The 27096-nt window shown below is 45.1% G+C and overlaps 4 protein-coding genes across 4 annotated transcripts; 2 read left to right on the forward strand and 2 right to left on the reverse strand.

The window, feature by feature from the left end:
- Positions 1-3351: 3351 nt before the first annotated feature.
- LOC124704077 (threonine dehydratase 1 biosynthetic, chloroplastic) lies at positions 3352-8898 on the forward strand. The gene is made up of 9 exons (XM_047236321.1): positions 3352-3502; positions 4335-4514; positions 4611-4880; positions 5095-5301; positions 5870-6118; positions 6193-6266; positions 6409-6526; positions 8054-8188; positions 8436-8898. The coding sequence occupies exons 1-9, from the start codon at positions 3371-3373 to the stop codon at positions 8586-8588; spliced, it is 1518 nt and encodes a 505-aa protein (XP_047092277.1). The 5' UTR covers positions 3352-3370; the 3' UTR covers positions 8589-8898.
- A 2647-nt stretch (positions 8899-11545) lies between these two features.
- On the forward strand, positions 11546-17670 carry LOC124704078 (phragmoplastin DRP1C-like). Its single transcript, XM_047236322.1, has 16 exons — positions 11546-11689; positions 11787-11850; positions 11943-12047; positions 12907-13008; positions 13178-13228; positions 13319-13380; positions 13678-13768; positions 13909-13973; positions 14052-14246; positions 14330-14449; positions 14603-14673; positions 14848-15073; positions 15310-15360; positions 15476-15704; positions 16954-17093; positions 17335-17670. Exons 1-16 carry the CDS (start codon positions 11546-11548, stop codon positions 17458-17460), a joined length of 1842 nt encoding a protein of 613 aa, XP_047092278.1. The 3' UTR covers positions 17461-17670.
- Positions 17671-17785: 115 nt separating this feature from the next.
- Positions 17786-18583, reverse strand: LOC124697231. Its single transcript, XM_047229852.1, has 2 exons — positions 18263-18583; positions 17786-18127 (listed from the first exon to the last, which is right to left on the reverse strand). The coding sequence occupies exons 1-2, from the start codon at positions 18581-18583 to the stop codon at positions 17954-17956; spliced, it is 495 nt and encodes a 164-aa protein (XP_047085808.1). The 3' UTR covers positions 17786-17953.
- A 1851-nt stretch (positions 18584-20434) lies between these two features.
- LOC124704079 (NADH dehydrogenase [ubiquinone] iron-sulfur protein 1, mitochondrial-like) lies at positions 20435-25397 on the reverse strand. Its single transcript, XM_047236323.1, has 5 exons — positions 24978-25397; positions 24380-24626; positions 23717-24011; positions 22919-23293; positions 20435-21709 (listed from the first exon to the last, which is right to left on the reverse strand). The coding sequence occupies exons 1-5, from the start codon at positions 25384-25386 to the stop codon at positions 20810-20812; spliced, it is 2226 nt and encodes a 741-aa protein (XP_047092279.1). The 5' UTR covers positions 25387-25397; the 3' UTR covers positions 20435-20809.
- Positions 25398-27096: the final 1699 nt, after the last annotated feature.

A 27096-nucleotide genomic window follows, 5' to 3' on the forward strand; every position in this document is an offset into this window, starting at 1 on the left:
GGTAACATGATAACATGAGTAGAAAATTACAACTGTAAATATCTATATGTTTCCACATTGCCATGAACGATTTAACTATGTCTTCTCCACTTACTTTTAATAAGAACACATCTGGGTAAGCATATATGGGTTAGGAATGGTTCATAAGATTATCATCCATACTATTTCACAACTTATATTTTACTAGACTCATTGCATACTCCTTAACGCTTGCCATTGTCACCGATAAGATCAATACCAAATTGAAAGGTAGTTAAACTAAATCATAAAGCACATTTATTTGTTTCGACAAGCATAATAGAGAGCTCACCAAGATGATTTACGCGTTTGTGTTCAACCCGCGTGGCTGCATCTCCCGCTGAGAACCCCAGCTTGCAACCTGACAAGTTTGTCTCGCCGACACGGACTTCAAATCAGCCGCTGAAATTAGAGATTACGTTTTGCCTCAGAGTTTGATGTTCTCTTTGGCGGTCTCTACAAGTCGAAGGGGAGAAGAGACCAGACGATGCACGGCCAATACGGCTGAGCACCGAGCTACTGGGCTCGGGATTAGGAATGCCTATTTTTTTCCAAAAGTTGAAGATGTGCAAAGGCCCACCCTTTCCACCCTCTAGGCATGCTCATGCTTGTCGCCGTGATGCCCTTGGACCGTGTATGTGACACTCCTAGACCATCGAGAGTGGTCATTGGGTAGTGTGCGATGTTTAATTTTTCTGCGTATATGAGTCCACAACACTTTATGTTGGGCTCTCACATCCCCTTTTTTCTCATTTTTTTCTCCATTTTCCTTGGTTCTTTCCACGTATAAGTGTGCATGTGTTATTTTTTTTGTCCCTTTTGCGTTGTATCAAAATTATTTCGTTATAATTGAAATGGTTCAGGAAGGGTAGTGCCACTGAAGTCATATCGTTGAATTTGTATCTGAATTAAGTTCTTAATGTCATGATTTTTATAATAAATGACACAATGTTATTGATCAAAGTTAAAACACGAAAAACAAGAGCATCACATGCATTATTACAAAGGGAGTAGTAGATACGACTGAATGAAGTGAATATTTCGCTCGAAATACTGGCATGTACAGTACACAAATGTGGTCTGGAATTGTCTTAAGTTATGAAGGTGTCTAGCCTATAGCAGTGTTGCCGGGTTGCCGAAAAAATGAACAGTCATGCCGATGGTAAAAGATACATCAAAGAGGACACAGCTACTCACGCTACAATGGTTCTAGTTATTTTTCTAGCTCAACTAGCACGAGCAAACTGGCGATGATAGACAAAAATCACTGCAGGAAATACGCGGATTGGGCCGGGGCAGGCATCGCGTCAGATTTGGATTATAGAATGGCCACCACTAGCCACTTGGCTCGTTGTAGCTATACTTTTCTGTCTTCGCTGCATTACAATTTTCTGTTGGTAAGGTAGGGGCATCTAGCAATAATCCAAATTCTACCATAAAAGACACCTTCACACTTCCTATACTAATAGCAGTGGGTGTCAATCGTCCAACGTGCGTAGTCACATGCACATGATTCGGCGTAAAAAACTGTTAGTAGTTGCCCCTGTCAAAATCAGAAATAAAAAACCTGCAAGTAGTTGTCCGTTTAGGTCGCAGCTGAAGAATCTATCGCCGGATCAAGGGAAGTATCAAAGCGTGTGTTTGATTCCAAGGGTTCTTTTTAAAGTGAAAATCAAGCAGCTTGGTGCTAGACGCAATAAAAAGGCTCTGCTTAATATGCAGATATTGAAATTTTGCCCAAACGAATCAGTATGCACCCTCCTCAGTTGAGATTTCTGCGTAACTCCCCCGCATTTTTCTTTTCTTTGAACAAGCGAAGGGTTTCGAAGTGCCCGGAAATTGCAATTAAACCCTAGTGTTGGGTTACAAACTACAAGGACCTTTGAAGAACAAGAAAAGTGCATCCAAGTCCTCATGTTTTAACTACAAAAAAAACCAATTTGTAAATTAGATCACAATGGGTTCTTCTCTGGCTATCTTCTGTTGGATCTTCATATCATGGCCCCCACCACCCGTGGACTTGGCCACTTTGGGAATTGAGATATAGTATATATGGGTACGTCGTGTCGAAGAAGAAGAGTATCCCCTTTGGATAGCAGGCCATGAGGCTTGAGAGAGTCCCCATGGAACACCCGATCCACACGAATCTGAATCGAATCACTCTTCACCGCCCCTTAGGCCCTTACCCGCCCCAAAGAGAGAACAAGAAGGTTAACAAGAATCACCGGATAACCACGAATAGGAGCTCTCCCGAGCTTACTAGGTAAGCCCACGCCTGATCCGCCCCCCTCTCGCAACCTCCACCATGGAGGGTGACCAAAGGTACTTGTTGGCGTCTTTGTAGCACTGCCCATGCGTGCCTCATAGAGACTTCGGGATAACGGCACAAGTCAAACGCCATTGAGGCAGACATGAACCTAAACCTGGCCCTACTTGTATCATTTACACAGGAGATCCATCATCTTCTCCCATCCTCATTCTGAGGGACAACCCACCAAAGGAGAAAGGGATGGGCGACGGGTTGCACGAGAGAACCTCAGGGGGACGAAGGAGATGAGAGGAGAGAGAGAAGTAAACGAGTGTATGTTTTCTTCTCGCGCCGTAGACGTGGAACTTTTCTGTACCACGTAGAGTACCGCCTCCCTTCCAAACTGTTAGTTTCGGTCGAAGTTAAACTTTGTTAAATTTAACCAACAATACAAAAATATCAACATTCACAATACCAAATTCATATGATATAAAAAAATATAAATCATGATGGTTCAAACAACGTTAAGTTGATACTGTTGATGTTGATGATGATGGAGTAGAATAATATAATTTTGAAGGACATTTGCTTGTGTTAAACATGGCCCAAGAGGCAGGAGAGCGACGACGGAAGCGCCAAGAAAGGTAGAAAGGGCGCGCGTCCGCCAAGAAAAAGCTGACGGCACGATCTCGCGGGTGGGCCCACGCACGCACGTCCGCCTGACCAGGCCACATCACCATATCCTGCCTGACGCGACCCTCGTGACTCGTTCCTCCCAGCAAAGAAACCACCTTTCCTTCCTTCCCCGCTCCACCCAAAACAACCATGGCGGCCGCCGCCACCTCCGCGCCGCGGCTCGCCAACCGCTGGGACGGCGCGCACCGCGCCGGCCCTGGCGCCAGGCCGGCGCCCTCCAGGGTGGCCGCCACCACGGCCACGTCCCCGGAGGCGGCGGCGCCCCTCAAGGCCGACCTGGCGCCCGCCGCGCCGCTGCCGCTCATGCGGGTGCTGCCCGAGTCGCTGCAGGGCGCCACCGGCTCCCTCCTGGGCGCCGCGCGAGGCCGGCAAGGGGAGGAGGGCGACGCGGCCGACGGGCCCGGCGCCATGGAGTACCTGACCGCCGTCCTCACCTCCCGCGTCTACGACGTCGCCGACGAGACGCCGCTCGAGCTCGCCACCAAGCTCTCCGAGCGCCTCGGGATCGACCTCCGCATCAAGCGCGAGGACCTGCAGCCGGTAATCAACCACCACCACCACCGCTCTCCCTATCATCAGTTGCGGCTTCTCGCGTTCAGTCAGTTTGCTGACGGCTCGAAGAGGTTTTCGGAAATTTTTCTGTCGCGAAGGTGGGTTTTCGCGCAGGTTTCGCGTTGAGTATACCATGTTTTAGATTCCTACACGCACCTCCGATTTGACGCGTTCAAGTGAACACCGTTCCTGTGTGTGTGATGCAAGCAAGGGCCATTGTGAGACAAGTTGATAGGGGGTTTCTGTTTCGGTGATACTACAAGATACCAGAATCTTCCGTTCATCGACGCTAGAAGCGAGGGTTTATTTGAAATACTCCTCGGATCCATAATACTACTTGTTGTGCGTTTAGTTCAAATTTGAAGTATTGTGGATCCGAGGGAGTAGTATATTTCCCCTTTTTTGGAATCTCAGGGAGTGAGGGATGTGAAAATCTGTAGCTTGGTTCCATATGGGAACATAAGTCTTGCAGGGGAGTCTATCAGGGCCCGGCCACTAGTTCGATACTGATGCCTCAGATTGTTTTGCATCGAAGGGGGAGAGAAAGAGAGATGGGGGTATCCTTGCTGGGTGCAAACTGACCAACTGTATCTCTCATACTGTCATACACATGTTTGATATATTATATAGTTATTAAATTGTGTCCAACTGTCATCTTGCCCTTATCTTTTATTGTTTGCCAATGCTTAGCTTTCAGATAAATGAAAAGCACAACTATCCACCACTTTTTTGCATTTTTTTCTTAATGCATGTGTACTCTTACTGGCTGTGTCATTCGCTGTTTACATGCCTGGATAATTTTTTTTTGCTTCGTGCATAGGTTTTCTCATTCAAGTTGAGAGGTGCATATAATATGATGGCAAAGCTCTCCCAACAGCAGTTGGACAACGGTGTCATCTGCTCTTCTGCCGGAAACCATGCTCAAGGAGTTGCTCTTTCTGCCCGGAAACTGGGCTGTGACGCTGTTATTGTCATGCCTGTGACAACACCAGAAATCAAGGTTATTGATCTTTCCATGCCATTACATTAAATAGAATGTTTTACATGATATATTCACGTTATTATCAACAACTAGTAACATATAGCTTATATCCAGTGGCGATCAGTGGAGAGATTGGGTGCGACGGTCGTTCTCAAGGGAGACTCATATGACGAAGCTCAGTCATATGCAAAACTACGATGTGAGCAGGAAGGCCGCACATTCATACCTCCGTTTGACCATCCAGACATCATAGCTGGACAAGGAACTGTTGGCATGGAAATTGTTCGCCAGTTGCAAGGCCCATTGCATGCAATATTTGTACCTGTGGGAGGTGGTGGATTAATTGCTGGAATTGCTGCCTATGTGAAACGGGTCCGCCCTGAGGTTAGCTTTCAAGACACCTAAATTGTATAAAAGCAATCAAGTAAATATACTTGTTTGAGTGCATTATAGAAGTTCAATTGTTTCTCATCCGATGACCTAACTGTAATCCTTTTCATAGATTGAAAACAATACAGTACATCATTTGGTTACATTGGAGTACAATATTCATATTCAGGGTGTCGTGTTTTGTATGCTTACAACAGTTTTGATACAGGTAAAGATAATTGGAGTGGAACCCTCAGATGCAAATGCCATGGCATTGTCCTTGTGGCATGATCAAAGGGTCATGTTAGAACATGTTGGAGGGTTTGCTGATGGTGTAGCTGTCAAAGTTGTAGGGGAGGAGACATTTCGCTTGTGTCGAGAACTTGTAGATGGCATTGTCCTAGTCAGCCGAGATGCTATTTGTGCTTCGATAAAGGTGAGTGTGATCAATTTATTATATGTCTGCTCTGCCTTAATATGTTAAATGGGTGTGTTACTGAAGAGTGGCCTGTTTTTGTCATCACAAGTACTCGAGTCACTTCAATTTAAACTCAGCATACAATGCACGAGAAAAAACCGTAAATGAATTCACATTTTCTTGCATTAGTATTACATGACCCAGTGCTCCCTCCATATGATCTACCAGCTGGAGAACTTTGGAAAGCTATGTAATCAACCAGCTGGAGAACTTTCGAAAGTTATGTGTTTAAATCCCTCTCTAATGGAGAAGTGTTATAATGATTTGGATTATTTAATGAAGTGACCTGGTTTTCTAGCTCTCAACTCTTGTGTTGGATATTAGTGTTCAATGTAATTTTTGAATTTATTACGCATAGGTGTCCTGTTAACGCTGCTCAAAAGTAGGATGCTTGAAATTCTCGCACAGCAGTTCGTTCTATTCCAATCTCTTTCCGTCAGCATGGACTGTTTATGGGTACTGAAAATGGATGTTCTGCACTAATAGTGCTACTTGTACTGAAAATGTTTGTTCTTTGTGGGTGCAGGATATGTTTGAGGAGAACAGGAATATCCTTGAACCAGCTGGGGCCCTTGCCTTGGCAGGGGCTGAAGCATACTGCAAATACTACGGTTTGAAAGGAGAAACTGTGGTTGCAATAAGTAGTGGGGCAAATATGAACTTTGATAGACTTAGATTAGTAACTGAGCTTGCTGATGTTGGTCGGAAAAGAGAAGCGGTGCTAGCTACATTTTTGCCAGAGGAGCAGGGAAGCTTCAAAAAGTTTGCAGAACTGGTATGCATCATGATTTTTCTGTCAACACATAAGTTTATATTCTATTCATTTTCTTATGACTTCTTGTTCTGCAGGTTGGTCGGATGAATATCACTGAATTCAAATACAGATATGACTCTAATGGAAAAGAAGCCCTTGTTCTTTACAGGTAAGTAAACCACAATTTCAATAATGTTCTTGTTTTTCTGCACTGGTATTTGTTTATTGATTGTTATAGAAATATGAATTTTTTGTTTTAACATTCCCATGGGTCCTGGCTAATCTATATGTGAATATTTTTTGTCTTGCAGCGTTGGGATCTATACCGATCATGAGCTTACAGCAATGGTGGAACGAATGGAATCGTCAGACCTTAAGACTGTAAACCTTACTAACAATGATCTCGCAAAAGATCACCTAAGATACTTCGTAAGTTTCATAGCCCATTAACACATTACTTTGGTAACTCAACCAGTAAGGTAATGTCAAGGTTAATTTGATGAATAAACCATGTGCAGCATGCTAGAATGATTCACGGAATGTTATAAATCAAATTAATTTTTGAGTTAAAATTTGAGGTGATTGAACATAATCAATTCTATTGTTTCCGATCTAAGCATCATTGATCATAATGTTTGAAGCTTCATTAAGTTCATTTAATGCTTGTGAAACATCTTCTAATTGTTGTGCTGGCCTCTTTGCCAATTCTGGAAAACCTGGTCCAGTGTGGACAAACTATGTTTTTCCAATTAATTTGTAGAGATAATGCAGGGGAAACTGTACTTCAATGTGTTACCAAGGGAAACAAACTGTACAGCACCCAGTACGGGGCATGACAAAACAAAAAATGCAGAAGAGTAGGAAATTGTACAGTGAAAGGAAACCCTAGAATGGTGCCATGATGACTTGAACCCTCTTAATCGGTTAGCTCTAACCTACCTGATCTGCCAGGTCCTTTTTTTAGATCAAAAGGCCTCAGCCCCATTCCATTTTCGTTGAGAGCGAAATGATCATTCAGCATTTACAGCCCCCAAATTTTCAACTCAGTCTAAGCACCAGGCTAACTCCCAAACCTACTTAGCAGTAGCACCTGCAGTACTAGTAGAACCTACCAAGTCCTACTAGAAGGTGCTAAACTCCTAAGCAAGGATTACTCTCACATGAAGACCCTCAGACTCTAAAAGCCAATGAAATCTGGAGCAAACCACCAGGTTTAAGCTGGAGCCGACCACCAGGTTAAGCTGGAGCAGAGCTTCAGGAGTACAGAGGCCAATCATCGACGCCATCCTCCATTTCTTCAGTTGCTTGTTAGCACCAGGGCTTCCACCATCTTCAGTTCCATCTGCTGGATGCAATGCCCCGGGAAGCTTGCATGTTTTGCATCAAAGTTGACTCATAATTGGTTGGTGAGGTTATACACCCACACTTCCCACCAACTGAGCTAGGCTCAGCAGTCCGTGTATCACAAGTAATAGGAACAAGTATAGGAGGTCATGGTCCTAGGAATATGTATGTGTGCTTCATACGTGTTTGTTGAGACAGTTCATTTGAAAATGTTTCTGTAGTTATATCAAAATATTATGGTAAAGATAATAGCAGAACAGGCATTTGTTGCACCATTTGCATAGAATACTGTAGCTCTAGTGCACTCGTGCAGTACTTGAAGCATTCAACAGAACAGCCATCCAAATCCCTACGTTTTCCTGTTCTTCTAATCCCGCTGAATTTTCAGAAAACAAAAAATTGCTGAGGATGGAGTTGCAGTTTTGATACTAGTGTGCAAATATAAATATTAGCGTGCAAAGATTTAGAGGGCACAGATATGATCGTGTTGATTGCGTACACCTGAAGAGTAGAATTAACCTTTCCTGTCAACTTTAATATCCTTTTGGTCAATTTGTATTAAGTATTTAAGATATGCCATTGTCTGATCATTCCATGAACATCAAATTTCAGATTGGAGGCAGGTCAGAAGTAAAAGACGAACTTGTCTACCGGTTCATTTTCCCAGAAAGGCCAGGTACTCTTATGCAATTTTTGGATGCGTTGAGCCCTCGTTGGAATATCAGCCTTTTCCATTACCGTGCACAGGTATGTTATTTGAGTTCTGTCAGTAGCCTTATGAAAATGTCTTTGTGTGTAATCTCATACATCTGACAACATCATATTATTGCCACCTACCTTGAAATGTGGAAATTAATGGAAATTTCCCACTGAAAATGAATATGCAAATCAGCAAATGTAAAGTAGTGTAGCCAAACAGTTCAAAATTATATTTTTCAGACCATCGAGAAGAGCTGCAAATGTACACATTTACTGAGCTAATTCTCTTTGGCAGGGCGAAACCGGAGCAAATGTATTAGTTGGCATACAAGTGCCACCAGAGGACCTTGACGAATTCAGGAGTCGTGCTGACAATCTTGGGTATGAATACATGTCTGAGATGAACAATGAGATCTATCATCTCCTTTTGCGCAACCCCAAGGTCTGATGCGGCTGGCTCTCCTGTAAGCCAACAAATGGTTGAGATTTCCCTAGCTTCCACTAGTTGGTTAGTCTTACCAAGGAAGACCTCCTCTAGGTAGGATTGTTAGCGTGGCTTGCTCTCTTGTGTTGGAATAAAGCCGTTGTAATATCTATTTGTGTAGTTTTCATTTGTCGACATGTTTTCTGGTGTAGTAATGTGTGGTGTATCTGCTCTGCGCTTCTGGGGCTAAATGTCTCGAAAGTAAGCTTGTAAGGCACCAAGAATTCCTGAATAATAATAATAATAATAATAATAGTGATTGATGATGCAATCCGAGTGTTGCTGAGTTGCATCGCTCTTAATCATCATTGTTTGATGGCTTATTTTACACCTCTCTTATATTAGCAGCCCTCGAGAGTAAAGTAAACATTTGCATGGAGCAGACTCACCAGCTGCCCTTCGTCCTACATAATGTTATTCTCTTGAGAGTTTTCAGATTTTATGGAAAAGAAACCATGGGTGTAGTGTATGATATGCAGCGAATCTACAAAAAATCATTAAAAATCATTGTTGTCCTGAAAAGCTTCAATATCTTATTTCTTTTCAATAATGCTGTGTTTGGTTGCATGGAATTGGGGCTTGGAATTGGAATTGAGGTCCAAAAAGGCCAATTCCGCTGTTTGGTTGCGCTTGGAATTGGGCCGTGGAATTCGGGCTCAATTCCGAGCCCCCCACCCGCATGTGTATTTTTTGGCCCCTTCAATTCAGAGGTCTAGAGCTCTGTATTGCTCGGAATTGCTTGCACCCTCATCTCCGCGAGTCCCGTCCTGCGCCTCCTTCCCTCCTATGGAGCTGGAGCGGCCGTCGGACCGGCGAGCCGGAGCAGGGCCCCTCCGCCGCCGCCGCCTGCCTCCAGGCCTCACCGCCGCCACCGCCGCCGATGGGCCAGCCTCCTCCCTCCCCATCCACGGCCTCGGGCCGCCGCCGCCGCCCGCACGCGGGGTGCCTCCGCCGCCGCCCGCACCGCCTCCGGACCTCGCCGCCGCCACCGGGCCACTCGCCGCCGCCTACCTCCGGGCCTCACTGCCGCCACCCGTCGGCCGCCTTCCTGCGAGGCCTCGCCACCGCCACCCGCCGCTGCTTGCCTGCGAGCCTCGCCGGCTGCCGCGTGCCTCCGAGCCTCGCCGCCACCACCCGCCGCTACCTGCTCGCGGGCCTCGCCGCTGCCCTTGGCCCCCTTCTTCCCCGCCTCACCGCGGCCAATTTTCCTCACCGGGAAATAAAAGGAGAAAAGAAAAATGACAAGAAGAAAAAGGTTATTATGTGAAAAATAAATAACATTCTAATATATATGTGTATATTTCATTCATATTACAAAGTTTTATATTGTTTAAAGTTAAAAAACATTCAATTCCACACAATGTGCATCCAAACAGGTTTTAGAATTCCATTGATCTTTTGATTCTGCAAACGAATACCATGCGCATCCAAACAGGTTTTATAGTATTCCATTGAAATCGTTGATTTGGTTTTCCATTGCCAATTGAATTCAGAGTTGAATTCTGGGCATCCAAACACTGCATAAAGAAATTTGGTGGCCTCAAGACGATATAATAATGTGTATCCTCAATGTGGCCGATGGTGATTGAGGGTGTACTGTGATGTTTCTTTCATTTTTGAATGAAGACAATATTGATAATCAACAATAGGCTTTACATCTTGCTTCAAATTAATTTTATGCATACATAAAGCTGGGTTTATACCTTTCAAAATCATCAATAACCAATTGCTGGTCTATGAGCGCGTAGTACACCAACTAACTATGTTCTTCTTTGGTTGAAAGGTTAGCACTACTAATAACACGATATATATTCTTTTCATGAAGGTAAAACATATTTCAAATAATCATGCAAATCCTTAAGTTCAAAGCTAGGATCCTCTGTAGGTGGATGCAACTATCCTACACCATCAAGTGGAATATTTAATTGCAACATAAGAGGTTGTAAAGATAGTTCTTGTTCTAAAGCTTTTCTCTTTCTTCATTAGTAAATGGTTTATATTGGTTAAGCATATATCGCTCCATCGTGTTTGATGAAGCAATAGCTAGATAAGCAAAAGCGTCCACTTCATATTTAACAAATGGTTTTTAAAAAAATGTTTATCAGTAAAGTTAGAGAAATTAAACTCTAACTTTTCATCAGCATATTTAATAAACAACACTTTTTGCTGAGGTAAACTAATTTCAGCAACTAGAATATGTAAGAAAGGTCTACCAAATATAATATGATAAAATGAATCTTGAGAACAACCAAGTAATAGTATATAATCTTCAAACAAGTACTTCAACATTTTTAACCATTCGAAGAGAATAAATATATTAGTTATTAAAAAGTTAAATGGTCATATTTTTGAAATGAAGGGTTAGTTTAATGATGTCTAGCTTCAAAATTTGAAAGCACTGCTGGCTTCGTGTGTGTCCCTCCATCCCGACCGTCCATTTCAAACGCGAGGTGCGGCAATGGAGTCTCGGAGGTAATAAAGTGGTGCTCACGCGTCGCGCACCAGAAATGGTCCCACTCCCAGCCATGTCGCACGGAGCTGGAAGCGATACAAAGCTGATGGGATCCAACGGCTCCGGTTCCATGGTCCCGGTCCACCCAAATCCGTGGACACGCATCAAATGCCACGTCCTCTCTGGCGGTCTGGCCCCACTTGCAGCCACCCAGCTCGCCTTCCCGGGGCCCACGCCGGCGCTGCAAGCCTGCAACGCCCGGTTCACCCAGCTCCTGCTCCCGACCAAAAGCTACATCTACATACACCTTCGCTTTTAAAATCCTTAAGCAGCCATTTTCTCCGATTTCTCATCGTTTCTCACTCCGGCAGATCCCAACCTCCACCGCCACCGCCACCGCGCGCGTCCTCCCACTCCCGCCCGCCGCCGGCGACCGCGCGAGCCTCACACGCCGCCGCGGGCGCCCGAGATGGCGACGATGGGGAGCCTGATCGGGCTGGTGAACCGGATCCAGCAGGCCTGCACCGTGCTCGGCGACTACGGGGGCGGCGGCGGCGGCGGCGGGGGCTCCCTCTGGGACTCGCTCCCCTCCGTCGCCGTCGTCGGAGGCCAGGTACGCGCCGCCACTTGCCTCCCAGATCCGCCTGCCCCGCGCCCAGATCTGGCCGCCCAGCCGCTCGCCCGCTGACCGCGTTTTCTGCTGCCAACAGAGTTCCGGGAAGTCGTCCGTGCTCGAGAGCATTGTCGGGAGGGACTTCCTGCCTCGTGGATCTGGTAACCCCGTCGATGGATCGCCAGCTTTTTGAATATTGTGGATCGACTCTCGGTCGTCAGTCACTAATTCGGGTCCTCGTGGGTCTGATCAGGAATTGTGACGAGGATGCCGCTCGTGCTGCAGCTCCACAAGACGGAGGGTGGCACGGAGTACGCCGAGTTCCTCCACCTCCCGCGCAAGCGGTTCACTGACTTTGGTAACTACTTTTGCGTATTGCAGCGCAGCACCTTGCTTTGGTTTCTTCAGTCCCAATTATTAGAGCTAGTGTTGTGGAAAGATGCCAAAACTGGCCCAGGAGTGATACATATTAGAAAACATCCTGCATCCCCTAATTATATTGGGTGCACCGAAGTACTTCCACTACGTGATCTATCAATCTATAGAGAAGTATGTACAATTAGCATTAACACTGCCCTAGTATCAAATATATGTTCACAGTTATTATATCATGACATCCAACTTTTGTATCTATATACGGGCAAAACATCATAGAGACTCCCTTATGCTGCCTTCTTGTTCACTTTCTTGCTCAATTGAAACAAGCTTTCAATTAATTTGCCACATGATTAAATATCTTCATATAGTGTGAAATTCATGTTCTCACTTATGTGATATTTGCCAATGGCAAGCATGTGTTTGTTAAGCGTTGTATTTTGAAGCTGCACTAGAGTATTCAGCAACCGAAGTAGAGTCTATAGTACTATGCCACACCAGAACACCTGTAACAATTATGCACAAATTATAAATACTTTGAAGGTCCATGCAATATGGCAATAGGTACCCCCAATAGTAGCATCTCGTAATTTTAGTTTCCTCGTGCAGCAAACTTAGTTATTTGTGGCACACAACTGAATGAGTTCAGCTCTTCTTTTAGAACCATGAACTTCTGGGCTGTTCACTATTAATTAGCATGATAATCTCGATGGCTTCTATTTATTTATTTATTATTGTTGATGAGAGTAAGACATCAAAGGAGTTATGATTACTGATCTGCTTTTTGTTCGTTTGTATTATGGTGATTGTAATTTAAACTTCTGTTAAAACCTTTAATGCAGCCGCTGTTAGGCAAGAGATTTCCGATCACACTGATCGCATTACTGGAAAATCAAAAGCAATATCAAATAAGCCTATCCAGTTGAGTATATATTCTCCACATGGTAAGTCCTGGTATTTGTTTAGATTTTCTGAGGTGTATCTTAGTGTTTACTTTTCAATTTATAACTGAAGTTTTTTTTTGGCAAAATGTGTTGATAGCTGACTAGATATATGCTCCTTATTATACTTTACCTTTTGAGCTAGTTTAATTTGGCAAACTTCTATGTGCAGTTGTTAACTTGACACTTATCGATCTTCCTGGACTGACAAAGGTTGCAGTAGGTAATGTCTCTATTGACCTAGCATTTCTGCTTTGGTTAGCATACTCTTCTTTATTGTATTATTACCTAACTATCGTAACTGCAACTACAGAGGGGCAGCCAGAATCTATTGTCCAAGATATTGAAAACATGGTCCGATCTTATGTTGACAAGGTAAAAGAATCATATCTGTGGTTTGATATTACTGATCATATTGCCATGTTTGTTTAAGCTACATTTACTTCATGAATATTCCCTGCCATGCTATGCCAGTTCCCAGCATTACTCCATTTTAGCCTAATGCTATTGTGCAGTCATTTTCCTCCCTTCAGGGGTTGGTATAATAAATTTAGAATCAATCTTAATTTTTTTCATCATTCTTGTTTTCATGCTACATACTATTTATATTGCGAGTCCTATTTTATTTATATGGGCGAAGATGATTTACTTTTCGTTGTTTGGAAACTTCAGCCAAACTCTATCATATTGGCCATCTCTCCAGCAAACCAAGATATAGCAACATCAGATGCCATCAAGCTTGCTAAGGAAGTTGATCCTTCAGGTGCAGTTCGATATTTGTTCACTGCAATATTTCAATCCCTTGTGTAAAACACGAATTATAAATACACCATTTTTGTTATCATGTCACATTAGTCTCGCAAGTTTCTTTTCTTTCTTTTGACATTCCTTTTCATTTGTAAGGTGACAGGACCTTTGGAGTCGTGACCAAACTTGATTTGATGGACAAGGGCACCAACGCTGTTGATGTATGTGATTTTGCAATTGTGATGGACTTACCCTCTGTGGGCATTGCACTTAAAACGTCCTATCTTCATGCATCCTAGGTACTTGAAGGGAGGTCGTATCGCCTGCAGCACCCCTGGGTGGGCGTTGTCAACCGTTCACAGGCTGATATCAACAAAAGTGTTGACATGCTTGCAGCACGTCGCAAAGAACAAGAGTACTTTCAAAGTAGTCCTGATTATGGTCACTTGGCACATAAAATGGGTGCTGAGTATCTTGCTAAGCTTCTGTCAGAGGTTAGGGCATTCTGCTCTGGTAGTTCACTTTGCCTAAAATTTTCATAAACTGAATGCCAATGTGCTTCCATTTATTTATCCAGCATTTAGAGGCTGTAATCAAAGCAAAAATTCCAAGTATTATATCAATGATTAACAAGACAGTCGATGAAATTGAAGCCGAATTGGATCGACTTGGTAGGCCAATTGGAGGTGACGCTGGGGTAAGTAATACATTCTTCCATAACAAACTAAACAGTATATTTTGTGCCATAGTTTAGAATCATTTGCAGTATTGGTAATGGCACCATAAATTATTCTATATTCCCAAACAACTTTTGTATAACATTTTCTCGTACATTTAACATAATCGACAGGCGCAACTATATACGATATTGGATATGTGCCGTGCATTTGACCGTGTTTTTAAAGAGCACTTAGATGGCGGGTAAGATGTTTAACTGTCCCTTCTGTTGATGTTTTTTTCCTTCCATAATTATGCGATATATGCTGGCAAACGGGCATTCCTACATAGGTGGTGTAGATAATGCAAGCATGCTTTTTTCTTTTCATTTGGTATAAGACTTTTGATAATTTACCTTTCATTGTTCACTGTTACCAGCCGACCAGGTGGAGATCGCATTTATGGTGTCTTTGACCATCAATTGCCTGCAGCACTGAAAAAGCTTCCATTCGATAAACATCTTTCATTGCAAAATGTTCGAAAAGTCATTTCTGAAGCTGATGGTTACCAGCCCCATTTGATTGCCCCTGAGCAAGGTTACAGAAGACTTATTGATAGTTCACTCAGCTACTTTAGGGGTCCAGCTGAAGCTTCAGTTGACGCGGTATAACTATTCATCCATTGCCCCTCTTAAGGCTCTTTTACCTTAATGTTGAAGAAACTGTCTCATGTTTCAAAGTACTCTTGTTCATACCATAAAATGTAGCAATATCCCAAGTGAATGGAGCTCATTCTTCACAAAGATATATGATAGCAATGCTTGTCTGGGAGCATTTTTCATACCATACAGATATGATTTTCTTCGCTACCTGCAAGCTCTCATGGTCTCATAATTTACAGGTCCATTTGGTATTGAAGGAGCTTGTCCGGAGATCGATTGCAGCAACAGAGGTGAGTGCTACTTTTCAATTTCGGTGAAGGTTACGGATTACTGATCACCAGACATAACTCCTGTCTCACTGTTTCTCGTTTCTTATATATCATGGCTAACTTTGATTTTTGCCAGGAATTGAAACGTTTCCCAACGCTTCAATCAGATATAGCTGCTGCAGCCAATGAAAGCCTGGAAAGATTCCGTGAGGATGGCAGAAAGACGGTTATTCGTCTAGTTGACATGGAGGCCAGTTACCTAACAGTTGAATTCTTCCGGAAACTTCCCACTGAACCAGATAAAGGGGCTAACAATAACACTCCAGCCAACGACAGATATCAGGACAACCATCTCAGAAGAATTGGTAAGTTAACCATTTGTTCAATTTAACGGACTATTGATTAGGGCAACTATTTTAGGACCTACTGACAGGGCAATAAAGTCCTCGAATAACAGACCAAACAAGTTCGTGTTAACCAATTTGTCACCATTACCCGGACAACCAGTTACTATAGCTGGTGGTACATCCTCCTTTTTGCCCTGTTTGCATTATTTTAATATTTCCTGTTTCATGTGAATTTCTGCCTTCCAAACTGCTCTTTATACCAACATTTTGTATTTGCAACTCTAAAAGTTATTGAAATTATTGCCTGTAGTTGCCAACGAATTTTGTAAGCTCCAGCTATGTTTCGCTATATCTATACCTCCTAAAGGTCATGCTGCATCCACATATACTTCTCTTGGTTCCAAAACGTTGTAGGAGTTGAGTGTAGAGAATATTACATTATTTATTACTCTTGGTTCTCTCGATAGACAATTGTTTTGAAACGTAATAGCGAAACAGGCGAACTACTGATCAACTTTTTTGCTGTATGATCATGTAATTCTTGCTCTAAACTTACTCCCTCCGTCCTCAAATAAGTGGACATCTAGCTCTAAACTTTGTCCACAAAAGAGTGTACTCCTATCTTCTCTATGCAATTTAATTGCTTCTCTCTCATCGCACGGAAATCAAACCCAATAATATTGAGCACATGTTTTTCTTGTTTTCTACATGCACTTAGCTCATTGGAGGTGAAATAATTAAAGAGGAGGAGATATGCATGTTCCCAATGTATTTTTCACTCCACTTCATAATTTATCTTGGAAAACCCGCATGTACACTTATTTGTGGACGGAGGGAGTAGGGCTTAGGGTATCTCTTGTGCGGTGTAGGTGTCATTATCAGTAAGTTTTTGCTGACACTATCAATAGCTAGTTACATACTACCTCCATTTCAAGGAATATGGCGTCCTCTTTTTACGTGCTTTTTGTTTGACCAAAAAATACTTTAAATATATAAAGATTGTTTGTATGAAATTAGCATCATTAGAAAGTGCTTTTCAGTACGAATCCAACGGTGCTAATTACATAAAATTAAATTAAAATTTTATTGCTCAATTTTTATGGTCAAAGTTCGTCTTGAAATACGCGTGCGCCTTATTCCTTGAAACGGAGGTAGTATTAGGATAGTGACAACCTGTGAATGTTTGATGGAAAACCACCCATGTTAATTTAGTTGATAACAATTTACAATATCAATACTAATGATGCCATCACTCTTCTTTTTCCAGGGTCAAATGTATCATCTTACATTGGCATGGTTTGCGATACATTGAGAAACACGATTCCAAAAGCCGTTGTACATTGTCAAGTGAAGGAGGCAAAAAGAAACTTGCTGAACCGTTTCTATGCTCATGTGGGAAGCAAAGAGGTATGTTTGCAAATCACGTACCGAATTTACTATTTAGCACGTACCTACAAAAAAAGGTTTGATCAATAGCCGAATTTACTGTACATAGTATCATTCATCATTTGTACTTGACCTTCCACTTTAATTTACTTGCCCACTAGATCAGTGACTAAATGAAAATTTCCATCCAACTTCACAAGTACAACAACCTGGATAGTGCACTAAAGCATCTCTCTTTTTCTTTTTTGCTTCCATAACGCAGAAGAAGCAGCTGAGCGCGATGTTGGACGAAGATCCTGGTTTGATGGAGAAGAGGGATTCTCTTGTCAAGAAGCTCGAGCTGTACAAATCTGCGAGGAATGAGATCGACTCGGTTGCATGGAAATGACCGGTTGGGAAGTCGTGGCGGGAACAGATAGAACGTTTGTAGTAGAAATGCTTCATTCGTCATGCATATGCTTTTGTACACGGGCTTTCTTGCTGAGTGTTTTGTTGCTGATGGAGACATGGACACCGTTGCGTACTCCTTTGGCCATCCTTTGGCCTCATGTATGATTCATATCTATATTAATATTAATACAGATGTATTCTTTGTTCAGTTGATCCTTTGGCATGATCTAGTCGAGAGTTTATATGGTTGGTTTCATGGTTTGATACCCAAACGAACCTTACCTATTTTGCTATTGTAACGCAGAAGAGGTTGAGTCTACAGCTCTGTTTCAAGTCTTCCAATGGCAAACCTTTCTCTAGGTCATTTGAGAGTACATTGGCAGTTTCATTCCTTGATCCCAAAAGTGAACATAAGTTATTTCTTGCTATTCTAACAACAAAAAGGCAACGACAAATCTACAGTTCTACTAGTAAAACATGTTTTTCTGTTGCTATTGAAGGCGGCTCTTGAACTCTTCCCATGGCACATCCTTCTCGATATACTCGATGTTGCTGGGGTCAAATGGCCCCTCCACCACATCCACCGACTGTATTACCGCCCTCTCCGGGAGCACGCTCATGGCCGGGTCCGGCGCCGTCCTCCCGCTCAAGCTCGACGAGAAGCCCTGCGACACAGTAACAAGGCATCATCCGTGAGGAATGGACTCCGGGGAGAAGCACGTTGGAGATCGCATGAACCTCAGGCGGCCACGGAAGTTATAGTATGTCATTGCGCGCGTGTGCTAGTGGATGGATGATACCTTGAAGACGAGCACGACCTCCAGCTCGCCGTCGACGGCGGCATTCACCAGGAGCGCCTGGCCGCGGGCTCCCTCGCTGTACGCCTCCAGCCGCGCCATCTCCTCGTTGTGCCCGTACTCCTCCTCATCGTCTTCGTCCTCTTCCTCGTACCGCACCCGCCTCCTGGCGCCGCACGTCCACCGGTCGCCGGCGGTCAGGACGCACGGCCGCTGCCGGAATGGGAGGCGCGGGAGCGCGCGGTTGTGGTGGTGCTGGCGCCGCGGGAGGCACGGGCGGAGGGACGGCGACGGGGAGACGGCCGTGGCGGTGGCAGTGGCCATGCTCGCCCTACCGTGTGATGAGTGTCCGTTGGAGGATAAGGCGCGGTGCGAGCGTTTGGTGCTATTCGTACGGGATGCTACTATGGCACTGTGTGGATTCTATCGATTCTCAAGGTTAGAAGTTCGGGAAGGTCTGTCTGCACACTGTAATGAGAGTCAGTGGCAAGTTACGAAGAAATTATCCCAATCTTCCCTCAGCTGCTCAGCCCCGTATCACATAGACTTCTGCTAACGGCATCTCCAGCGTCGGGACGCTGGCGTCCGCCGGGCCGAAAAATACCTCTGGTACCACCTCCAGCAAGGCGACGTAAAGTGACCGGGTCGTCCGCGGCGACGCAAATCTGACTCCAAATATGCGCCTAGGACGCGTCTCTGCGGACGCTGCGCGAACACGCAAAGTATCCGCTCGCGTCTGGCGGACATTTCGTCGGCCCGCCTGGCAGTTATCCTGGCTTGATGTGTCTTCTCAGGCGCGCCAACGACTGGCGCCGCTGCGTCGCTCCGGCAGTCTGCGCCACGTTAATGGTGGTGCCTCGCATGTCGAACAGCCGCCGCCCACCTCCGCTAACGCAGTAATGGCGACGCCATGCGTCTCGCGGCCGTCGCCTGCCTCCGGCCTATATAAAGAGGGCGCGCGCTCTTCTTCCTCATCCACTCCTCCACACAAACCCTAGCCGCCACATGCTCCACCGTAGCGTCGTCTAGCTCTTCCTACGATGCAGCCAGCCCCGCGAGGAAGTCCATGGTGGGTCCTGGTGGCTGGCGAGGCGGTCGAGGCCGTGGGCCTGGGCGCCCCCGGGGCAGGGGCTGCCGTGGTGGAGCAGCTACGGCCCCATGGTCGTCGTCGCCTGCGCCCTCCTCGTCTTCGCAGGAGGAGCGTTGCTTCGAGTTCCTCCTCCGCATCGACGACCCACTCGGCTTCAAGCGGTTCCCGGATAAGTTCGTCGATGGCGTCGAGCCGGCACACTTGCAGCTACGAGAGGCTAGCTGCAACTTCTGCCGGTGGCCTGTCGAAGTCTTGTTCGACAGGCAGAGCAAGATGTACCTACACACGGGGTGGGAGAAGTTTGCCCGCGACCTCACGCTCGAGCCCGGCTGCCAGCTCACCTTCCTCTACGAGGGGGACAACGAGATGATCGTCAAGGTGTTCGACGACACAGCCTGCCGGAGGCACTACCACACCGGCGAGTCCGGCTCGGGACCGACAGCTAAAACTGTTAGAGTGTTGTTTCTTTGCAGCGAATATGGCTACGAGCCAATTGAAGCCGCTAGTGGAGGTTAACAGGGTACCGGCACCAGCTGGATTTTCTAGTTTGGGTGACTGGAAGTGCGTGATAGTGTTCTTTCTTAGCAGCGAACATACGGAACCAACACTACTGGCTTTCCTTTTTTACAATGTTTTAATTTGTGTCAACCATGGTTCAAACTATGTTCCCAATTATGTATTAGTTTGTGTAAAACCATATGCCTAACTATATGTTAGTTTGTGTAAAACCATGTACCAAATTATGTGTTAGTTTGCGTAATATTTGGAACTATGTTTAAATGGAAAAGAGAAAGAAAAAAGAGTTGAAAAAAAATGCTTCAACCCGCTGGAGGCACCCCAGATGCAAACAGACGCGCGGACAGAAACAGTCACTTTCGTGTCCAAGTGTCCGCCAAGCGACAGGCGTCGCCCCGCTGGAGATGCCCTAATATGGAGGTGACATAGAGATAGAGCTAAGAGTTAGCTAACGACATTACTGTGCACTGACATGAGCTAACACGGTGTTTATCAGCAACATCAAATTACAAAACCAATCAACACAACTTAGTACAACATGAAGATCAAAAAGAGAAAAGAACTTGAGAGGTTCAGAACTATGTTCCATTCAAGTATTCAACACACAAGTGAATGATGAAACCGAGTATACCTTAATTTGCACATACAGCTACATTTGCCTGCTTTCCAGGAACCAGAAAACAAGCGGGACAAACCCAAGAAATACAACAAAATTATTGCTTGTGGCTAATTCAAGAGGACAACAAGCTTATTAAGTATGCTCTGCTTCTCACACGTTACAGAAATGCACTGCTTTTAAGTTCTGCTGCTCTTCAGATCCAGAGGCAGTCCAAATTACACTCCAACCTCCTGACCAGGCCAAACCAACAACCGGGTGAAGTTCGGAGCAAAAACAGAAAAGCAACTAAAATCTCGTCTGCCAATGTTTAGACGTAGAGTACATCTCACTTCTTCAACAAGGCTGCGCTGCACTGACCCATGATCTTTGAGGCTCGTGTGATCGCATCAGTCATATAGAAGTTCTCCACGACGGTTTTAAATGGAGTCGAGCTCACTTGCTGCTTTACCGGAGGCTTCACCTCCGCAGAGATGGTAGATGGCTCCCTCTCATCTACATGTACAAGGTTTGGGGCAACCATACTGATGCGGTTCCTTACACCTGCAACGCTGTCGTAAGGAAGTGGAGCCCCAGCAACCTCAGAAAGAGCACGGATGATCTTCCAGTCATCCCTAGCATCACCAACTGTAGGAACAGCCGGGATGGTCCACTGGGTACATCCCTCAGTGTTCTCGTAGGTTCCTTCTTTCTCGCTGAATGCTGAAGATGGCAGGATAACATTGGCCCTGTAGACAGCCTTGTCACCATGGTGTCCCTGGTAGACGACAAAGGCATCCTCTGGAAGGTTGTCCAAGTTCACATCATCAGCTCCCATCAGGTAAAGAAACTTTGCAGACTTGACGCTCTCGGTAGGATTAGCAACGAGGCCCAGATCAAGAGCTGCTGCCTGTGCAGCGTGGAGCAATAGAACATTAAGGCCGTTCCAGTCTGGTCTCGTCACATTGAACTTCTTCGCCACAGTTTCAATTGTTGAGAACACAGCACCATGGTCTTCCCGTTCAAATAATCCAGCTCCAGCGATGATGACAGGATTCTTTGCAGACTTCAGTACTGAACAGAAAGGATGCCGGCCCTCAGCGATCTCAACAAGGGTCTCAGGCCCAGTGCCAAGATGTTGATGGTCATAGTTGAAGTCTGCTGGAGCACCAATGTAGCCCACCTTTGCTTGTGTTGCTCTAACAGTCTTCTGAATCCTTGCATTGACTATAGCAGCTTCAACTCTAGGCTGTTTTATGGCACACAAAAAAGGGCGTTACTGTTATCCACAATGAAATAAATTATCTGCAGAATGTGAATGAAAAGAAAGGGTAGCCAGAAATAGCACATTTTAATTCCTTTGGTCTAACAAGATGGATATGGAGCTTGGTGGCAAATATATTACCCCCTCCGTCTAAAAATAGGTGTCTCAACTTTTTCTAGATGCGAATGTATCTATAACTAAAGTGATATGTATCTAGACAAAACTAAGTTTTGGACAGAGGTGGTAGTATATTTATTGACAATTCACTGTCTCAATACACTTGAAGTCAAAGGAAGTAACTGGGTTTCTTTAGAAACATCAGCTGATTAAAATTGATACTGTATCATATATAGTCCTTCCATTTCAAAATATATAAAGCATGCTTTGTTTCATTAGGACAACGGTTTGGCCAAGAATTGCTTATGTATGTGCTCTATGAAACAAAATCACATTGATAAGTACTTCTAAAAATTAATTTAGTGACCACCAATTTCAAGGCACATAAACCAAATATTAACAAGGCAACTCTTGGTCAAATACTTAGCTGAATGAAAGAAACTACGCGTTATATTTTCAAATGGGGTAGGGGTAATACATAGCAATTGCAAAATAAAAAAAATGCCAACAGGCAAGAACATATAATTAAAGACTACTCCCTCTGATCCTAAAAACAGGGCGCATATGTCCCAGCACGTTGACCAAGGTGAGCTGACACCAGATATTATTTTCCGATACTACCTCTATCAGAACATCCAGTACCTTGTTTCTTGGTATAAAGATGGACTGGGTCGCAGGGGCGAGTACTGTACATGCAAATGAGGGTAGTTTCGGAAAAATCAGAGCCAAACCAGATTTGGGCCTTCCTTTGAAGAAAAATTCTAGAAAATTTATGCGCCTTCTTTTAAGGATCAGAGGGAGTACTTTGCACTACATGTATTCTATCATTCTGTGGTGTAAGATATTTCAGCTACAGGGTCTTCTACAAATTCTAGCAGGAGTTTTATGCTATGGCTCTAGAAAAGATGCTTTCAACCAGTTAGCATATTTACGAGAAACAAAATAAAACTGCAGTTATGCACCACCAGAATGTCAAACTAAGGCCAAGTGATTACAAAGCAGATCATACTGTTAGATAAGGAAAACAATCAAGAAATGAACAGTACATAATAGTTACGAGCAAGAAAAAAATCCTACCTGTGTACCAACCAAAAGGAAGACATCAGCTTTCTCAAGCCCAGCAATGCTAGTATTCATTAGGTAGTTTGATCGAAGATCTGCTGGTGGGTTAGGACCATTTCCCTCACAGAGCACCTTATCTGAACCCATTTTGTTCACAAAATCTTTCAATGCCATCATGGATTCTGCATCAGAAAGTTTGCCAGCGACTCCAGTAATTTCTCCTGGTTTAACTTGGTTCAAAACCTCAGCAACAACCGCAATAGCATCACGCCATGTCACTGCCTTAAACCTGCCATCAGAACCACGGATCATAGGATCATTTAGTCTTTGCCTCTTCAGACCATCATAACAAAACCGAGTTTTGTCAGATATCCACTCCTCATTGATATCCTGCAAGTATTCAAAAAAGGAGGATACTAAATCATGTATTCATTTTGATGGCTTATAAAATAGCAGATTATGTAGTGAAGGTTCAGCCAACAAGCTACTGGAGATAATTCATGTTATGTACCAAAGATTCAAGAGGACCACGACAATGTTCAAAATAATAGGCACTAGAAGAGCAGTACAATAGAGCCTAGCACCTAGTTGCTGATTACTCAGGCTAGCCAATAGCAGGGAAGGTAGCAGGGTGGTGCTCCGTGCCTACATGCAGTCTACGCACACAAGGCCGCCTTTTACAACAGGCTTGACAGATTATGGGGGATCATAACATGGTTAAGGCATGATGAAGTATCAGACAGCATGACCATGTCACCCAAAATAATCACAGAAAACAAAGTAAAAAATTGCAACAGGATCAGGCAAGCGAACCTCATTGATGCGTGGAACAATGCGCATAACTTCAGGACCTCTGCTGTCAACTCTTATGTTTGAACCAACTGCGTCGGTGACATCAATAGTCTCAGTGCCCTTGAGCTCCCAGTTCCTAGCTTTAAATGCAAATGGCTTGGACGTAAGAGCTCCAACGGGGCAGATATCAATAACATTTCCAGATAGTTCACTTGTCATGAGCTTCTCCACATATGTTCCAATTTCTTCACCACTGCCACGGCCTAACATTCCCAGGTCTTGAACACCAGCAACCTCGGATGCAAACCTGACACACCTGTAATATACAAGAAATTCAATAATTACATACCAAGCAAAGGTAGAAAAAAACTCAAAGCTTGCACAAGCTAAACCCATTTTCGACATGTGTTACTGTAACAAGAAAAGATACAGGGAAAAACAAGCGACTGCACAACGACAGCACAAACTAAGAACCAGCAAAATGGCCACATTGATGCATATAAAAAAGTTAGAAGGAATGGTCGGTTACAACAGTTTAAACTTGAGTAAGTTTTAACAATAAGCTGTTAAACCTATAATGCTAAAAAAATGAAGCACATGAAAACACTAAGAAAACATTGAGAAAAAGATAGCCGTGAAATTATTTGAACTGGATACTTTACAAAGAAGCATCAAAAACATCACCTTGTACACTGGATGCAACGGGTCATCACGGTCTTGACCAAGGGGCCCAGATTCTTATCCACAACCGAGCGCTTCATATCGGTGAAACGACCGCGGTCAGACCCAAAGGCCATAGACTGATCCTGGAGGTCGCACTCCCCGCCCTGGTCACAGATTGGGCAATCCAGCGGATGGTTCATCAACAGGAACTCCATGACGCCCTCCCTTGCCTTCTTTGCGATCGGCGTGTTTGTTTTGATCTTCATCCCTAATCCAACAAGGGGCTGCCAAGGTTAGGAACGCCAGCAAATTCTTGCTAGAAGTAACACACACTGGACTGATCTTTCAGTACCGCAATAATCACTAAGTAAGTTGATGTTTCTTAGTTTCTAGTTTCTACGAAGAGTATATATATATACTTATTAAACGCACATCTAGTCATGTACGCAAGAACACTAAAATGCTGATAGCCGAGACATTTGGAAGCTGCATGGATCTGAGAGACTGATGCACACAGCACAAGCAAACCAGACCAACATGGGCCATTTTGTAACCTGAAAGAAGGCACAGCACACGCCGCGACTAACTGAAATGGGCAGGAACAACAACGTCGTCTGACCTGGGAGCGCGGGCATGGCGCATGATGCGACTGGCTTGGGCGACTTCTCGACCTCGACGAGGCACATGCGGCAGTTGCCTGCGATGGAGAGTCTGCTGTGGTAGCAGAACCTCGGGATGTCGACGCCGGCGACCTCGCATGCCTGGAGCACGGAGAAGCCCTTGGGGATCTTGACGGCGTGGCCGTCGACGAAGACCTCGAGCACGTCCTCCGGGTTGGCGGGCATCTCGACGCGCGCGCCGCCCACGGGCTCCCGCGGCGGCGGGTCGGCGGGCGCCACGGCCGCGCCGGCCTCCGGCGACCCCGCGGACGCGGTCGGGGAGATCCAGCGGCGGGAGGCGGCCACGGACGGGTTGCGGGGCGAGAGGTAGGGCTTGGAGTGGCGCAGCGCCCGCGCGAGGAAGGCCATGGCGGCGGCGGCGGCGGCGGCGGGGCGATTTGGATCGCGCGGTGGGGGGAGACCGACCTCGTGCCCTTGGCTGGTGTGGGTGGAGATGGGGGCGGGCGAGAAGGTGTCTCCTCTCGGGAGTGGAGGCTCGGTGACAGGTGGGGTCGGAGGAGCAGTGGGACCCTGAGTGCAGTGAGGGGAAGGATGTGTGGGGTTGGGATGGCCGCGTGGGCGTTGCGGCTTGTGCAGTGTGGTGGGGAGATGCCTGGATGGACGTGGTGCATACACGAGCATAAAACCACATTTATGCAAAATATTTAAAACTAGTACCACTTTACGATTTTTCGCAAAAAAATCTTCACTCTGCTATAGATATTTTTGCAATGTGCACTAATCTCGAATTAAACACGGATTGACAACATTTCTGAATAGTGGGATCCAACTGCCTGGGCTAGTTTTGGTGAGGTGGACAAAACCCCGTTTGAAAGACAAAATATTCTGAAAGAATAAATAAAACATATATTATAGGATTCGTCTCCTTCCTCAACTCCGGTAAGGGCCAGCGGGGGTGACCTCCGCCAGGGCCCGGGTGAGAGAGCCCAGGCAGGGTGGCACGATCGCGGAGGAGTGACGGAGGAGGGCTAGTCAGTGCGACACATGTGAGATCCTCCAGGGCACCGCGGTCAACCTCAAGCAAGGACGAGTTCCGGGGGGGGGGGGACCTCCTTCACATGAACAGGTTGGGTAGTGACATAGGCATCCCAAATGGGCCTACCGAAGATAGTACCCGGGGTTTACTGAAGGCCCACTACCCGAAGAATAAGAAGATTCGGAAGCCCAAGATGTATTTAGGAAAGAAAGAGTTGTATTAGGAAGTGTTATTTGTAATTTGGCGGGATGAGATAGAAACCGTCCCGGACTCTGTAACTTGTACAACAAGAATCCCTCGGCTCCGCCTCCTATATAAAGGGGGAGTCGAGGGACGAAGAGATCATCGAATCATTGTCACAAACCCTAATTTTCATAATCGTCGAGTACTTTTCGGCTGAAACCTTCGAGATCTACTTGCCCTCTACTTCTAACTAAACCCTAGCCTACAATCCATAGGCATTGACAAGTTGATACCTTGTCAATTGGCGCCGTCTGTGGGAACTAGAGGTGTAAGGATCTGATCTCGATGGCACGTTCAAGGTCTCCGACATCGTCAACCGCAAGCAACACTATGGATCGAGGTAAACAGATCGCTACTGGTCTTGTCGATTTTGTTCCTCACCCACCCTCCCGTTTGGATGCATATGCGTATTTGGCGGAGCCCATGGAGATGACGTTCGGAAGGTTTCACTTTCGCGTCGAGAAGGAAGGATCGTATCGTGTTGAAATTCCGATTTCGTCGGGATCGTCGGCGGTCGATTCCGATTTTTCAAGCTATACATCATCAACCGAGTCAGGAGAAGAAGAAACTTCGTCGACACGCTACGTCAGCACCAGAGCAAGAGAGAAACTCGCCAAGATCTTCAACGACATGTCGTTTGAGTCATCTCGCGGACTCATATATAAGCGATGGCTCGGGCGATGTCGACGATTACGACTTCATCGATAAATCTATCACGATGGGCAAGGTCTTCATCAATCTCAACGATGATGTCACCAAACCCAACATAGATCCGAATACAAAATATCATCGATTTATGCCATTGAGGATCAAGAGGAAACATCTGAGGCTTTCGACGA

Source organism: Lolium rigidum, chromosome 3, assembly GCF_022539505.1.
Source record: "Lolium rigidum isolate FL_2022 chromosome 3, APGP_CSIRO_Lrig_0.1, whole genome shotgun sequence".
NCBI classification, from domain to species: Eukaryota; Viridiplantae; Streptophyta; class Magnoliopsida; order Poales; family Poaceae; genus Lolium; species Lolium rigidum.